The sequence below is a fragment of the Sander lucioperca genome, chromosome 24 (assembly GCF_008315115.2).
Source record: "Sander lucioperca isolate FBNREF2018 chromosome 24, SLUC_FBN_1.2, whole genome shotgun sequence".
In the NCBI taxonomy this organism is placed as follows: Eukaryota; Metazoa; Chordata; class Actinopteri; order Perciformes; family Percidae; genus Sander; species Sander lucioperca.
The window spans coordinates 1,363,193-1,379,542 of NC_050196.1; the positions used below are offsets into that span (position 1 = coordinate 1,363,193).

General features: G+C 41.8%; 2 protein-coding genes across 3 annotated transcripts in view; both read right to left on the reverse strand.

The window, feature by feature from the left end:
* Positions 1–419: 419 nt before the first annotated feature.
* c24h7orf57 (chromosome 24 C7orf57 homolog) lies at positions 420–11,401 on the reverse strand. Of its 2 annotated transcripts, XR_004104693.2 has the most exons (9): positions 11,261–11,401; positions 10,252–10,317; positions 9,709–9,882; positions 8,921–9,008; positions 7,893–8,019; positions 5,256–5,320; positions 4,526–4,626; positions 1,775–3,851; positions 420–1,466 (listed from the first exon to the last, which is right to left on the reverse strand). XR_004104693.2 is itself a non-coding variant. In XM_035998452.1 (8 exons), the coding sequence occupies exons 2-8, from the start codon at positions 10,307–10,309 to the stop codon at positions 3,790–3,792; spliced, it is 675 nt and encodes a 224-aa protein (XP_035854345.1). In that variant the 5' UTR covers positions 10,310–10,337; positions 11,261–11,396; the 3' UTR covers positions 2,206–3,789. The 2 variants fall into 2 exon arrangements, 1 of the variants encoding a protein (XP_035854345.1); XM_035998452.1 differs by lacking the exon at positions 420–1,466 and having other exon boundaries at positions 2,206–3,851; positions 10,252–10,337; positions 11,261–11,396.
* Positions 11,402–13,150: 1,749 nt separating this feature from the next.
* LOC116048626 (four and a half LIM domains protein 2-like) overlaps positions 13,151–16,350 on the reverse strand; it is an 8,541-nt gene continuing 5,341 nt past the window's right edge. The window contains exons 4-6 of the mRNA XM_031297814.2: positions 16,054–16,223; positions 14,940–15,126; positions 13,151–13,321 (exon numbers count right to left, since the gene is read on the reverse strand). Of these exons, the coding sequence (XP_031153674.1) occupies positions 13,170–13,321; positions 14,940–15,126; positions 16,054–16,223 (509 nt within the window). The 3' untranslated portion in view covers positions 13,151–13,169. The remainder of the gene's footprint in view (positions 13,322–14,939; positions 15,127–16,053; positions 16,224–16,350) is intronic.

The window sequence follows — 16,350 nt, forward strand, 5'->3', positions numbered from 1 at the left end:
GTGTTCACGTTCACTTCTCCCGTTGGAATCAAACACACTCAGGAGCTGCCGCTAGTCTCCTAAAGAGGCGTGGCGGTGGAGAAACCCACGGGACGAAGAGACAGGAAACTACTCAGAGTTGGGGGCGTCTCGGCCTCTGCTTGAACCCCCTTAGTGGGGGTCCAGGGGCATGCTCCTCTAGGACAATTTCTTCTTAAATATCAGCTTTCAAATGTAGCACTCTGGTGTACTCTGAGAAGAAAACAAAGGAAGAGGACATTTACTTCAGACACAAACATGTATTTGATTTAAAGTTGACGATATGATTTTTTTATTGTAACCTGTGTCCGTGTTCAGAGGCTTTAAACCAACAGAAATAAGCCGACTGAGTGCTGGAATTGTTACATTTGGTTAAAGAAGAAAAAAACAAAGTACACGAGTACATGCACATGCCCATTTATTGAAGGATAATTGAGAGTTTTGTGTGCAGTCATCAGGATAAGCGGGGTCTTACATCGAGTCGTTTAGGTGGATTTCTCCTCACTACAAACACTTGAGGGATCTTCCGTTTGAAAGCTTCCTTCTTCAGTCTCTTCCGGTACATTTGCATTTACAAAAAAATGAAATAATACCACTTCATGGAGGACTTTGCTAAGTTAAGCCACTAAAAAGGTTCCCGCTATTGGTTTGTAAACAGATACGCCACCAACTCACACTGGGGAGAAGAGGAAGCAACGTGACCAAACACTATTTTTAAACTCTAAGTACTGTACCTGAATATAATGATATACCTAGATTTAACAGTTCATACAAATAATCCTTTTTCTTCAAAGCAAACAAGATCAAAAGAAGGATGATACATTCGCCATTTCGTCTACTGCAAAAATAAAATCCAGTGCGTCTAGTTTTGAACACTTGACAATGTTTAATACCACATACAGATCAATGATGCATCATTGCTTAAATATATATAGTGTTGGAAACAAAGTGACAAAACAAACAAACGAGTCCGTTACTGCTGCAGCATTTCAGAGACGCGAGGTGATGAATGTGTTGGATTTCCGGGAACAGACTCAAGAGCTTTAATCTTGCCGTTATACGCCCAAATAATTCATTCCTGGTCTTTTCATTTTTAAGAGCATGTTCTCCGCCCGACAAATGTCCCTGTAGGATTAGGATTTTACTGTCACCGTGCAGGTTCACAGTTACGGCGAAGAAATTATACAAATGTCACAGGAATGAAATCTATTACCTTTTTATGAGATATCCTGACTGTTCAAACGAAATACGCAACCCCACAAACAAGCAGGGGACAAAGAGGTGGAGTGATAATTCCCATCGTCTGCGGTGGTTTCGGAGCAGTAAGGCCAACTGTGTGAATACTCTGAACTTGTATATGTGTGAACTTAAAAATCGGGCTTTCTGCAAAAGTAAACAGTAAAACAAAAAGGCACACTTCTGTTGAAAAGTGTTTCTGTAGAGTAGGGCTGCACAATATATCGGTTTTCTAAAGAAAATATCAGTAAAAAAAACTGCAAATTAAAATGTAACTCATTCTTTTTTAAGTGGTGCCTTTTATGTTCAATTCAATCTTCAATTTGCTCAATAAACGAATGTTAGCAATTTGAAATTCAACAAGCAGTTTGTTGTATTTTAGAATACTAAAAGCAACCGAAAGTCAGAACTGAGTACACTTTAATATCCATTTGTATATATCGCAAGTAATATCGTTATCGTGATATTCAACAACGTTATCGTATATGGCATATTCTCCTCATATGGTGCACAGCCCTACTGCAGGTCAAAAAGCCCTAATGAATACCACATGAATTACAATTGGCCACCTGTTTCACAATCATACCGGATTGACTCAATGAAGTGGCAAAGTATGACGGAAACCAGTAGGGAGCACGTGGCTTAAAAATCTTCATCACACATCCGCACAAAATCCCAGCAGTATACATCAATAACTCCTAATGATAGGATCAATTAAATGAATGCAAACCGGATGCAGATTGGTGGCAGAAAATAGATGGAATGTATTAACCGATTAGCGATTAAGCTTAATTAAGTTGTTGCTAAAAATCGACATTTGCTCATTGTGAGACAGTGAGCTTCCTAGCTACTGTCGCTAGCAATACGGAGAGGGATTGCTACTAATAAAAAATGAACTTTTAATATGAATTTAGATTATGTTACAGAGTAAAATGTCAGTGTTTTGTTTTTAAAGAATGAATATCGCAGATGTAGGGGGCATCCTTGTCTCTGGTTGGCAGACTTTTATTCGAGACAGACCTTTTCCACCGCTTCAAAAAAGTTTTCATGTGCAAAAATGTTGTCGCAGTAACCATTTCTCCCATCTCGACGGAATAAACTCCTATCAGATAGATGAACACGACATTAGTGGAGGGTTTGGTGTGATCGGGCTGTGCACTAACACAAAGTTCTCCTACTGATGCCTACAAAGTCAAAACACTGCATGAGCAGACCAAAAACCAAAAACTGCTCGGTTGGCACGTTCAGAACTCACTTTTATTAAAACTTGTCCCCCTTAAGCGTGACTCCTGGTTCTGCGGAGGCTCCACGCAGAGCTTTCGCCGTAACCTATGCCGTAGATTGAACGCAGCAGCGTAAATTACGCCTTAATCTTCACAGGGAAATACAGTGGACTGGACTTTCAGCTTGGCAAGTCTGCTAAAGGTGGCCGATTCCCCTGAAATTTCCCAGTATACTTATTGGTAGTTGCACGAGTTTCGGGTTTTACGGGGCTGAATGAGATTAAGATAACACTGGAGAGCTTCAACATCTAGAGTTGACCCAATTCAATTATATCATTAGCACGCTTCTGAGATACTTGGACTGCCATCAAAAACACTTGGCATTGTTAGCGGTTTACTGGTGAGCTTCCCAATAAACAGTTGGCGAGGAAATTGATCTTGCAGCACCTGATAGTGTTCAAAATAGCCGTGCAAACATCACGAGTTAATTTAGTGTTTCAACACGAGGCATTTTTCTTCTGAATGGGCTTTTATTCTGATAATTCGGAGTAAAAGCTTTCATAAAAATACACACTAAAACAAGGCATGTTAGGTTTTTTTACGGAGTCAAAAACAACAGAATTGTGGGTGGTATAGTAGAGAAGGGCAACCTTTTGCAGAGCAGCAACCTTACCCAAAAAAAAGAAAAAAAAATCATCTTTGGCCCCTTTAACCAAACAAAGCACAGCGGCTGTGGCCATCAGTACGCACTTTGGCATGTGGTCACAGCTGCAGGGTGGCTGTCTCAACCAATGATCGTTTCCACCCCCGCAGTCGAAAACACACACAAAAAAAAACAAACTCTTAACATCCCTTCAGAGAGCAGGAACCCTCGATCGAAACAAATAATATTTCACGTCACTAGAACCACATTTCATTAGCACTAACATTTTAGAACTTCACTAGCTCGATCTTCATACAACCAGGGAAGGAAACTAACACCACTCAACCCTTTGGACCCAACATTCGTTAGTTTCCTGCCCTGTGCACAACTCGTCTTTCAAATCGAGAAACGACAACACAGATAAGAAATACCGCGAGCACGACGGACACAATCTACTCAATCTACTTTTTTTTTACAAATGAAAGCAAATAAATAAAAAGAGAGCAGTACCTTTGCATAAACATGAGTACAAAACCTAACAGTCAGTGGATGTACAATAGATGCGAGTGAAACCGAGAGGGGCGGAGCGGTGTGTTCGTGGATCTGTGGAAACCATAAACCAGTGTTAGGACGACACCCTGTTTCCCTCGAGACCAGAACCTGTATGCACTACTCCAGGTCGTCGCCATTGTCCTCCGTCCCAACGGTGCTGGTCTGATCTGAGGTCACGCCTAGAAAACAAAGCAAACATCAGCATCCGAGCAAACTTGCCCTCTAGCTTAAACACTTGAGGCCCTGACACGCCAAGCTGACGGCCGGGGACTAGTGGCGACGAGGGCCGACTGTGGCGTAGCCTCACGTCGGCCCCCGTCGCCTTTGTCTTGGCCAAAGATTTGCACTGGAACACAGCGCAGAGACTACAGCCAAGTTCCACGTACGTTCTGCGCCTGCGTGAGAGGAAATAACTCCCCATGCCAGCAGGCGGCGGTCATCTATTCCTCATTCAACAAGGGGAAGAGGCTAGTAAGATAGCTTGCTTGCTAGGGGGCTAATTGTTTAGCGGTGCAGAGAGAGAAAGGTCTATTACAGTCTTTGTATTAAACTAGTACAGTGCCCGTTCAAAATGTGCCTGTTTGGAATTTGGAGATTGCTTGGCCTGTGGCATTGCTGCATGTAGCTTTCTCCAGAACCATTGTACCCCAAAATTAGTTACAGAAGGACCCCAAAGCACTTAATATTCACCCCTACGGTATAGCCTACAACTGACTTACTTTGTACTCCTATTTCGGCCATGTTTTATCAGCCAAAAAGAAGGCCACCTTGGTGTGTCGGGGCCTTTAGATCAACAACAAAATGAAACGGTTCCCCACTGTTCATAAACCTGTAAAAGGACCCCACGTCTTACTTGAGGCATCGTCGTCATTAGGAGACTTCTTCTTGTCCTCGACATAGCCATGACTCAGCAGCTTGGACATGCTGACCGGAGGAGCCTTCTTCTCATAACACCTGGAGGGGAGACACGAGACGGCACCATCATTTAGAGCTGGAACAATTCAACATTTTTGCTGTACAATTAGTTGTCTCAGAAATAATTGCGATTCACAATGCAATTGTCTCTTTCATCCTTGACCAACTGCCACTTTGCTCGTTTGCAAGCCATGATGTCTCTCTCTCTCTCTCTCTCTCTCATGGGTGGGCTAAATTCTCTGGCCGGGCAAAGCAGAGAAAGGGGAGGTAACCTTTCCTCTTATGACGTCATAAAGAGAAGATTCCAGATCGGCCCATCTGAGCTTTCATTTTCTCAAAGGCAGAGCAGGATACCCAGGGCTCGGTTTACACCTATCACCATTTCTAGCCACTGGGGGACCACAGGCAGGCTGGGGGAACTCATATTAATGTTAAAAAAACCTCATAAAGTGAAATTTTCATGCCATGGGACCTTTAAGACCTTGGCTAATGATAGCAAATAATTGCAGTTAATCATTATTACAGGCCTACCATCAACTTGAGGCTTAAAAAGTCTCTCACAACCTCCGTCCAACACTTTATTTATGGTGCCGCCACTAAATATTTGCGCCAGATTTTCATTGTCTTGTATTTGGATTTTGTATTCCACCACATTGATTGATACTCACGTTCGCTTGTATTTGCTGGTCATGGACAGACCGCCAAGCTCATCGGCGACTTCATCAGGAGACATCTGTGGGAGGGAAAAGTTACCCAGATTTAATGAACCTGCTTAATTTGTGTCGCGCTTAATGACGGTTATAGAGCTCAACAGTGTGGTTCCGGAAGTAAAAAAAAAAAATCAAGTTAATTTTCTCAGTAAGGATTTAGATTATTAGCTATAGGGCCATATCTTTCACCTGGCGCAGCGCGAAGCCCGACCCAAGTGTCTTTGCTAGTTTAAGACCGACGCAGTTGTCAGTTTCCCGTCCAGCGCCTGCGTCATTTAAATAGCAAATGCACCTGCGCCCATCTGTGCGCCCATGGGCGTGCTGGTCTTACAGGGAGGTGTGTTCAGATGCATTCTTGGCGTATTGCTATCTTGAGGCAGCAGCACAAAAACATGCAGAAGATTAAAAATACAAATATTACACTGTGAAATAGTATTATGTGAGCTGCTCGTGCACTTTCACGCACGAGCAGATCAGTTTCTTCTCCTGAAAATCTCTCCTTCCTGCTCAGCAAATCCTCCATCATAACAGCAATGCTCCAAGGTCCAAATGCGCCTGGCTTTTAAAGGGAATAGGAGATGACCCTCTGATTGGTTTATTGCATGTTACGCCCCAAAACACACCTTTTTTCCGCCGTCAAACTAGCAAAAGTGGATTCGTACACGCACCTGCGCCAGGCGCTTCACGCCGTGCTCTTAGATTGTTAAAAAAAAGGGTCCTTAATGTCTAAACCATCCGAGGTAGACTGACCACGAGCTGTGAGATTGTGAAACGTAAGTTTCTGGTCCTTTAGAAGCTAGAAGTCCGTACGAAATCAAGCTTGTTTTAAGAAATACAAGGCCACGTTCAGCGCCGACAAAACGTAGCAACGCATTTTTTTGAACTGAAATGGGGGTGCGTTGAACACCGTGTGCGCAAGCGCTCTGCCTTTTCATTACCACGAGTGTAGTGACACGTCTCTGCTGATTGGCTATCCCCTGGGACACAGCCAATGAACGAGAGACACGCCCACCAAAACCGGAGAAAACACAACTCAACGCCGTCACACCGTTCAGAGGAAACCGGTCGTTCATCGCGGAAACTGTAGCAACACGGTGCACACCGTTTAGAGATTGAACTGGGCTTTACTCACAAGCTTATGGAAAAATACTACAATACCCACAATCCTAAGCGACATCTCTGATTGGTCCAACTCGCTGTTACCTTGTACCCGCGAAAACCGCGGCTAGAAACGAGTCTCTTATAGCTTCTGTACGCGGTCTCGTACCGATTACATTTTTGCGGATTTCAAAATGTTTTTTGCACCAAATGAAATGTTTCAGGGTCACGGCTCATCTCGTAGCTGGTTGGCTCGGTTCCAGACTTAAAACTCTTTATATCAGCAATTTTTGAAATGTCAACAGAACAACTGAACTGGGGAAGATCCACTTGTGGATCCAGAGCCGTTAAATAAGTGACCGGTCACTGTTGAGCTCCATCGCCTGAATGTTGCAGCCACATTATCAGACCGATAAATCCGGATAGTTCCGACTCTCTTACTGCAGAATTATAGACAGATTGATTCACTTTATTGCCAAATATACAAGCTGACAAGCAACTTGGATCAGATCTTGGTAATAGCGCAAAGGATGAAGTGATGGGGAGAAAACTTGAGATGCAGTTTGTCATGCGATGAAAAATTATTAAAGAAACATGAACAAGCATGAGCATGAACCCAGCAGCAACAGCAACAACAACATCCTTCAATATTCAATAAAATATAGTCATTCTACTGCAAATTAAACTGATTTTAATCTGACAGGTACCCTGTGTAATACTACCAAACTCCATTCCACTCCATTATAGACAGAATACCAGCTGATCTGAGTGGGTGGCTGATCTTTAATGCAATATCTACATTGCCCATTATCAGCAACCATTCATCCAATGTTCCAAAGGCCCATTCTGTTTACTAATCTGATATCATTTTAAAAGGCTATGGCCCTTTTGCAATTATGTAAGCAGATAATGTAATCTGAAAACTGCTGCCCTGATTAAAAAAACAATGCAACTGATCTCAGCTGGTAATCTGTCTGGAATGTAGTGGAATGGATATTTCTAAGTGACCCCAAACTTTTAACCGGTAGTGAGTGAGTGAGTGAGTGAGTGAGTGAGTGAGTGAATGTGTATGTATGTACATATGTAACATATCGGTCTTAACACTACGAAGAAATATGGAGTTTAAAAAGAATTACTGTTTTGAAAACAAGTTTTTTTTTTTTGTTCCTTGATACAAAAAGAAAAAACATTGTATGAAATGTACTTTACATGAACTTGTGTTTTTAAATCAGGTCCTTCTAAATGCGTCACTCTGTACTTACCTGAAACTTCTAGAAATATTTCCACAAAGCTTCCACACAGCCAACAAGCACCGGCAGAAAAATGAAGCCCAAAATGGATTTTAAACCAAACTGCGAATGCGACGATGGAGTTAATTAGGTGAAAAAAATGGAAAGGGTGTGGTAAATAAATGAATAAATAAAAAAATAAAAAAAAAGAATGTAAGACATGGACACGTTATAAAATCTTTGGGGGTGACTAGTTTGGTCCATTCACCTTCTCCTTATTGGGGGAGAATCTACCATCTCTTTCCCAGGACGAACCGTTATCGGTGCCAAACGGTGCAGCCAGGGGCTGCATGCCCCCCATCATCTTGCTGTCGGGAGATGTTGGTTTGCTCCCGCTGTAAGCACAAAACCACGGTGATATAAGTTGTATTGCTGGCCAGCAGTTATCCCTCCTGTTGTCCTCGGGTCATATTTGACCCATTTTTTTTAAAACCGTTCTATAAATCAGAAATTTGGGTTTCTTTTCTTTCAACCAAAACTGTCAAAGAAAATAACGTGGACGGTTCCATACAACCGTTACGCTTCACAAGTAAAATAAATGATCAGTTCACTACTTTCATTGAATTTTTGGGTGGTTTATTTGATTTTGTAGAATTTGAAAAATAACTGACGTTAAAAAAAAGTCTAAAAAAAGGGACAAAAAAAACTTGAAAAAATATTTTTTTTTTTAAACAAAAACGTGACAAGTTTAGAAAAAGAACAACAAAGTTTTAAACAAAAAGGTTGCCCGTGGTAGGGTTGATCAGACATATTACCACTGGGCTGCACGGTACGAGGAAAATATCTAAGTGGGATTATTTTTGACTGATGTTGCGATATGATCCACGATATTGGAGGGAGTGATCATTTTTGTAAAAATGTTAAAATTAAAGAAATTTAAATGCTTATAGGTGTGATTTCTGCGAGGATCGATACCAAACAAAGATTTTCTTTAGTCTGTAGGATAGGATTTGTGATTGCCAATTTCTTTTTTTTTTTTTGAAAAAGGCGACAAAACGTCCAAAAAAAGGGAACAAAACCCTTAAAAAAGGAACAAAAACGTTGTTAAAAGCCCAGTTTTGATTATTGGCGGGGGGGGGGGGTTGTTGCCTGTTCTACACTCTTTGACCAACAGGTGGTGTTGTGAGTAAACCCTATTGCGAACCCAGTTTGCTGGAAGGCTTCATCTCGCCATCACTAGACGCATCTTCGCCATGTTAGAGGCCTTATTTGTGTGTCTCTAAGCAGTGTTCGTACCTCTTTAATTCATCACCAAACCAGTTGGGTGGATTGTAGGCAGGCTTCATGGGTTTGTCATCAGCGTCAGCATCATGACTCAGCAGCCCTGCAGAGAGAGAGAGGGGTGGGGGGAGGAGGGGGGGGGGAGACACAACATTAAAAACTAAACACTGCCAGCAGTTATGAAGCACTGTATTTGAAAGCACTTAACAGGCAGTCTAGGCAGTCTATTCATCTCATGGGCTTAATAATGAGGCTAGTGTACTACACAAATACCTGAAATTTACCAGTTTTGGGATCAATAAAGTCTATATTATCTAATAGGTGTTCAAATCTGACAAAACTAACGTGTATCCATCTGGAACATTTACATGGAGGCATTACACTTTACATAACAGGCCACTTATGTGTGCCCGAAAAGAAATACTCAGGAGCAGTGGCCCAGGTTGGATCAGTGGGTAGAGCAGGCGCACATGTACTGAGAGGTGTAATGCCTCGACGCAGAGGTCCAGACTTAGGTACGCATATTTGGCAGAGGGGTTCTTGGGTTCTCCCCCAAGAAAATGTGATGTTTTTCAATAAAAACAAAATGCAATTTTAACCTCATTTTGGACCGTTATTATCTCCATATCTGTCTAAAACGTTGGAGAAGCTAGAGCAGATAATCAATAAATAACACTCAAAAAAACGTGCTAAAGTAGTCCAACTACAATCATTAGATCTCAAATTGATTTTATGCGTCTCAGGTGCTGCCCAAAAAAAAAAAAAAAAGGCTTCTAATGGTAGGGAAAGCCCTGCCCTTTTACCTTTGTGTCCACCTCCCTTTGCGAGCTTCACATACTCCGAGTCCGACTCAAAGATCCCAACTCGCCGGCCGGTGGTCCGTTCCACTGGAGAGGTTTCGTCTGCCGTTTGGGACAGACCGGGGATCTGGGAGGTCGGTCCAGACATGCCGCTGGCCACAACCCCAGTCTTTATACCTGCAAGGACCCAAGAATTACATCTGCTCGCTTTGCTATGTAGCTCCTATTATCAGCAAATAAAACGCTATGGCGTGCCTGTGTTGATTGGCTCACTGATGCTGATGAGATTTTCTCCTCAGGGTATTGAATGACGAGGCATTTTTCGATACTTCAGAGGCAATTTGGTCGATGCCTAAAAAGCGCTGAATTCGGTACCCAGCACTACTTGTCATTCAATACCCAATTTCAATCTCTAAGGAGTAAAATCTCATCAGTGAGCCAATCAGCACGCAGCATGCTTCTACCAAGAACAAATGTCTGCGATTGGTCTGGTAGGAGCTGATAAAATAAATACAAAGATTTGTGCCATAATGTGTAATTTCTTACCGCCGGGCTTGGTCCTTCGATGGTTGGGTACAGCGGTATTCATATCACCTGAAGACATTAGACAATCTGTTGACCAAAAAGGAATACTTTATAGTCTGTTAATGGCACAATGAAACATAACACAAATGAAAGGCCACCTTGATTGTTAGCAAACATAAAAGTCATAAAATATGATTTAAGGCCTTAGTAGCTTGAGCTTATTTTAAAAATCTTAACACATCCAAAACTCAAAGCACCAATTGTCGCACTTTCAAAAGATGTCTTGCCTATTTTTCCCCCATACTCATCTTCCGCCACAATGGACACAGATGGGCAGTGGCCTAAAACCATTAAGAGCAACTCAGATTTATTGGGACATTATTTATTACTTAGTACATAGTAGGTCAGCCGAATTTACCAAAAGACAAAACATTAATAAAATATTGAAAAAATTATGTCAGACAAGTCGTATACCGATAACTTATAGCAAAGCCGTCTTAAATTATCGATTTTTCTAATGGAGTTTGGCCTTCTGTTTCCAAACGTGCAACAGAGCGGCCCGTCTGCGCTTTTCGTCGTAGTAGCACTTAGGATGAATTAGAAAACATAACTAAGGAGAAATAAGAGAGTCGTATGCACGTAAAACGAGGTATATTAGATAATAAGACCAGCTAACGGTACCACCAATAAAACAACAAATTATTATATTAATAAAAAAAAGACATTTGATAATAAGTGAGCCGACTTTCCGTTAACGTTACATGCCAGCTAGCGTACGTGTTCGTCCATACACACAATGTATTGTCAAAATATATAAAAACACACATTAGTAAGAGACATAACGTCTAGCGGCATAGTTTAACTTAACGTTAGCCATGTAGCTAACAAAGCCTTGCTAGTTAGCCGCCTAATGTTCGATAGTTGCCGCAGTGGCTTTCCACCGCTAAACCTTACTTTGCGCCGCAACAACGCTAGTTTTTACGGAAGCAGCTAACTATACTACTCGGAGAAAATCAGACACATTTCTTACGTTATATGTTTTTTTTCCTTCGTTGCAATTACTGAGCGGCTTGCTGCAATTAGATGCTGTTAGCTCCTTCTATTCTGCGGGCGAAGGCTGGGCGAAGGCTGGACACGGCCACACACACTTCCTGTACGCCAAAAAAAGATCGTGTATATCAGAAAACGCCTGACGTAATTTTGTAGTCATCCGTTCGAAAATTCACAGCAAAGGGGCGGAGAGCAGGTCTTGAAAGGGGGCCTAGTGAGAGCTCTTTACGATAGTCATGCTGTTACTCCATTGAGAAACGATCTTTGGCTGTTCAGAACTCAATCTGAACCAAAAACCCATTTATTAACATGTTATTAACGGTTCCAACTGCACATTTGATAAAAAAAATCCTTTATTAATGACTTATTAGCTTTTACAACTTCAGAACTGATGGCTTATTAGTACGTCAGATGAGCATGTATTAATCGATTACCAACCTTTTTAACTGCATATTGTCTCAACCTGACAACCCCAATGATTGATATTGATTTATTAACCATTAATAAAGCCATAAGCTTCAACTCAAGGGTTCCTTATTAAAACGTGGCACGGTTTACTTTTGCATATGTAGAATTTTAAAAGCATTACTTTGTAGTGTTATTCCAACGTTGTATTTATACCTTCCAACAGAACTAAAGGTGTTTTTTTTCACTATTCTCCATCCATTTCTGTTTTTAAATCTAAGCTAAAGACACATTTTTAATCGCTGGCCTTTTTAACACACTCATTCTGTTGTCTGTTTCATTCTGTATTTCTAAATTGCTGCCTGTTGTTTTGTATGTGTGTGTCTCTACTTTTATATCTACATTTGGATTAGATTAGCTTAGATTAGAGTCAACTTTATTGTCATTGTGCAGAGTACAAGTACAAAGACAACGAAATGCAGTTTGCGTCCAACCAGAAGTGCCAAAAAAGCAGAAAAGTGCAATGTGATATACAAGTATAGACAGGTGGTGCATAGGCAGGACAAGAAATATACTGCAGTGTTATAAGAGCTTAAAAAGCAAGTCCTGCACACTGACCATTATGCAAGCAATCATTTATTTAGAAATATGAAGATCTAAGACTGAAACGTTGTATTTTCTAAATAAATTATTGCTTGCGTAATGGTCAGTGTGCAGGACTTGCTTTTTAAGCTTCTGATCTGCCACTTTGGGTCACAAAAAGGCCGCCAAAAAGAAGTGCATAAATAATATATATATATATATATATATATATATATATATATATATATATAATAAATATGGCTATGTAATATGAACAATGTATAAACAACATGTACAGATATGTGCAATGTAGTAGCAGTGACATACTAGTAGTAAGAATAATTTAGATATAGATATATGCAGTGTATTAGCAGAATATATAATAAGAAAAACAGAGTAAATATGGATATACTGAATGAACCATATAGACAGCTATGTGCAGTGTGGTAACATTATAACATTATTTTTACATTTCAATGTTTTTAAACAGCACCTTGGTTTAAATGTGTTCTAGAAATGAACTGTACTTCTTTACTCACTATTCTCATTAAACAGTAAGTTGTTTAAATGTGTATTTACCTTCGGGGCACAAGACTGAAGTGAACTGAACTGACACAACATAAAAAATATTGTTTCAATGCTAAGCAGCATAACTGAAAACCAATAAGCAAATGGACAAACTCATCAAATCCACAAATTCTTTATTTCAATTCATTTTGGAATGAAGGCTTCAACTCATTTACATTTAATCAAAGTATCATCAGCGCATGCACAAAACACCTTCTAGCAGTAAGAACAGGTTAATGTGTAAGGAACCAATAAGTGAAGTGTTAGGAAGAATATTTTAAGCGCTCTCTGATTGGCAGACAAACTTTTTTTATTCCCGGCTCGGGGGGGATCGCTCAGAAGTCTGTGACGCATTCGGGACAGAGGATGTCGTCTTTGCACGTCAGGAAACCCCGACCCACCAGAGACGCGCTGCAACCTTTGCAGTTGAAGCAGTCGGTGTGCCACTGCCGTTGCTCGAACGAGATGTACTTGGTGCCCCCGATACCTTAAAACAGAAGCAAAAGTGGCCGGGTTAGCTCAGTTGGTAGAGCAGGCGCACACATATAGAGGTTTACTCCTCGATGCAGCGGCCCCCGGGTTCAACTGCGGCCTGCGGCCCTCTGCTGCATGTCATTCCCCCCTCTCTCTCTCTCCCCTATCATGTCTTCATCTGTCCTGTGGAATTAGGGGTCTAAAATGCCCGAAAGCAGAAGCAACAAAGTCAAGCCGTGAGTGACCTACAAACATGAGTCCCATGATCTCTGTAATGCAATAATCCCGTAATTGATGGTCACTGGATACACGTTCTGGGGAAAAGGTTCCTTCCATGTTACAGGTCGTTAATACTGTGGTTTATTGGTCTATTTGGAGTTCACGTTGGAATGATATGTCATGAGATTTGACCTCGTTATAGCCATGTATTTCAGGACAAATTAAGACTTTTTCCACACCCAATCCCTTGTTCCTATGATATCTTAACTTCAAACATTAGGCTAAATCAAATCTGGCTTGTTTATTTGGAGCTTGAGAACACACTGAGGGACTAAAAGTCAGGTTATCTCGGCTTCGGCTGCTCTGATTATGTACATTATACTCTAAACCTTAGGGTTAGGGTTATGTTTAATGTTGTACAGGATCATACTGTAAATGGCAATGCATTCTGGGAGAAAATAATATTACAGCACTATCTGCAAAGTATTTACTGTTAATACCAATGCATCTTGGGAAAATAAAAGAAAACGGCGGGAATTACACTGCAGCCAGTAGATTACTGTGAATTCAAATAATAGAGTAAGAATCTGTTTATTTACAGTAAAATACCTTCAATTTTAAAAACAGTATGTGTACTGCAAATAAACAGTGGTTTACTGGCGAAGATGCTGCCGGTATATTGCTGTAAATTCATGGTGAAAAGTTTAACAGTGCTAAAAACCCTGTCTCTTGCAAGTCCCTTTTACTTTATGGAAGTACAAGGGATTATTTGTTGGACGATTCACGAGGGTGTGCAATGCAAAAATAGTTCTAATGATTAAGGGTTTTTTGGTGCAGATTTTATGTAAACGTGTATCCATTTCTGAGCAGCACCGGCTTACTTGAATTAAGCAGCAGTTTATGGAGAATGAATCTAGTCTGAAAACCAGACTCGAGGCCCAAAGCCCGACGCAAGTGTCTTTGCTAGTTTAAGACCGACCCAGTTGTCAGTTTCCCGTCCAGTGCCCGCGTCGTTTAAATAGCAAATGCACCTGCACCCATCTGTGGCCCATGGGCGTGCTGGTCTTACAGGGAGGTGTGTTCAGGTGCATTCTGGGCGTGTTGCTATCTTGAGGCAGCGGGAAGTGACCGCGCCATTGACCAACAAAAACCTGGTGTAAAGTCAATAACGCAGCATTTCATTGTTATTTTAACAGAAAATGAGTAAAATGCGCCTAGGCTTATGCACAGCGCGCGCACACTATGCTTGTTACACACACAGGCAGCAGCACATACACATGCAGAAGATTACAAATATCTTGCTATGTGAGACTACAAAAGGACAGGATAAGTGAAACGTAATTTCACTGAGCCTTTATGTAGCGCATTTTTGAACTACTCTTTGATTATTAATATTTTAACAAATGCTTTACCGCTGATCGGGGTGGTGCAGGAAGCACATTTCTTGGCAAACAGGTTGCAGAAGCAGTCGAGGCAGTAGGCAAAGTCGTCCCGAGAGGTGAAGCGCTGGCCGGCCAGCTGCTGCTTGCAGCCGATGCAGACAAAGCACTCCTTATGCCAGGGCTGGTCATGGTAGTTCACTCCTACAGTGGTGATGGGCTGAAAGACATGGAATCACATGTCAGGTATGTTGTGTGAATATTTATCTATTGACATTTCATAGACCTACTCAATCTGTAAAGTGTCCTGAGATAACTCCTGTTATGATATAATACTTTGGGCCCTATCTTGCACGCAGTGCAGCGCAAAGCCCGCTGCAAGTGTCTTTGCTAGTTTAAGACCGACCCAGTTGTCAGTTTCCCGTCCAGTGCCCGCGTCGTTTAAACAGCAAATGCACCTGCACCCATCTGTGCGCCCATGGGCGTGCTGGTCTTACAGGGAGGTGTGTTCAGGTGCATTCTGGGCGTGCTGGTATTACAGGGAGGTGTGTTCAGGTGCATTCTGGGCGTGCTGGTCTTACAGCGAGGTGTGTTCAGGTGCATTCTGGGCGTATTGCTATCTTGAGGCAGCGAGAAGTGATCGCGCCACTGACCGACAAAAACCTGGTCTAAAGTCAATAACGCAGCATTTCATTGTTATTTTAACAGCAAATTAGTAAAATGCTCCTAGTCTCGTGCACAGCGCACGCACACATGCTTGTTACACACACAGGGACACACAGCAGCACACTCACATGCAGAAGATTACTAATAAAAATATTACGGTGCAAATCCTCCATCATAATAGCAATGCGCCAAGGTCCAAACACACCTGGCTTTTAAAGGGAATGGGAGATGATCTCTGATTGGTTTATTGCATGTTACGCCCTAAACACACCTCTGATTAATGAAGACACTAAGTACAACCCTTTAGAACCATGCGCCCGACGCACGGACCCTTTTTTTCCGCCGTCAAAATAGCAAAAGTGGATTTTGGACACGCCCTAAACACTGCAGGCTAAGCGATTCACGCCGTGTGCTTAGATCGTTAAAATAGGACCCTCAAAATTGAATTGAAGTATGTGACAGGGTGGATCTGGTTTTATACCTTCTTGCAGGTGACGCACTGCAGGGCAAACTGCTTCTCGTAGCAGGGCATGCAGTAGTTGTTGGCGTCCTTCTGGATGAAGCTCCGGGTGCCTATGGGCTGCTGGCAGCGGTTGCAGGTGAAACAGTTCTTGTGCCAGCTGTTGCCCTTATGCTCCATCTTTTTGGAGCCTGGAGGGGTAGAGGGGGGGGGGGTGAGTGAGAGAAAGAGTGGGAGAGTGGCAGGGAAAGAGAAGCAAAGGGAGATCAATAAGATACTTACATGGAAAGTTTTACAATCCAAAAACACTTCATCATC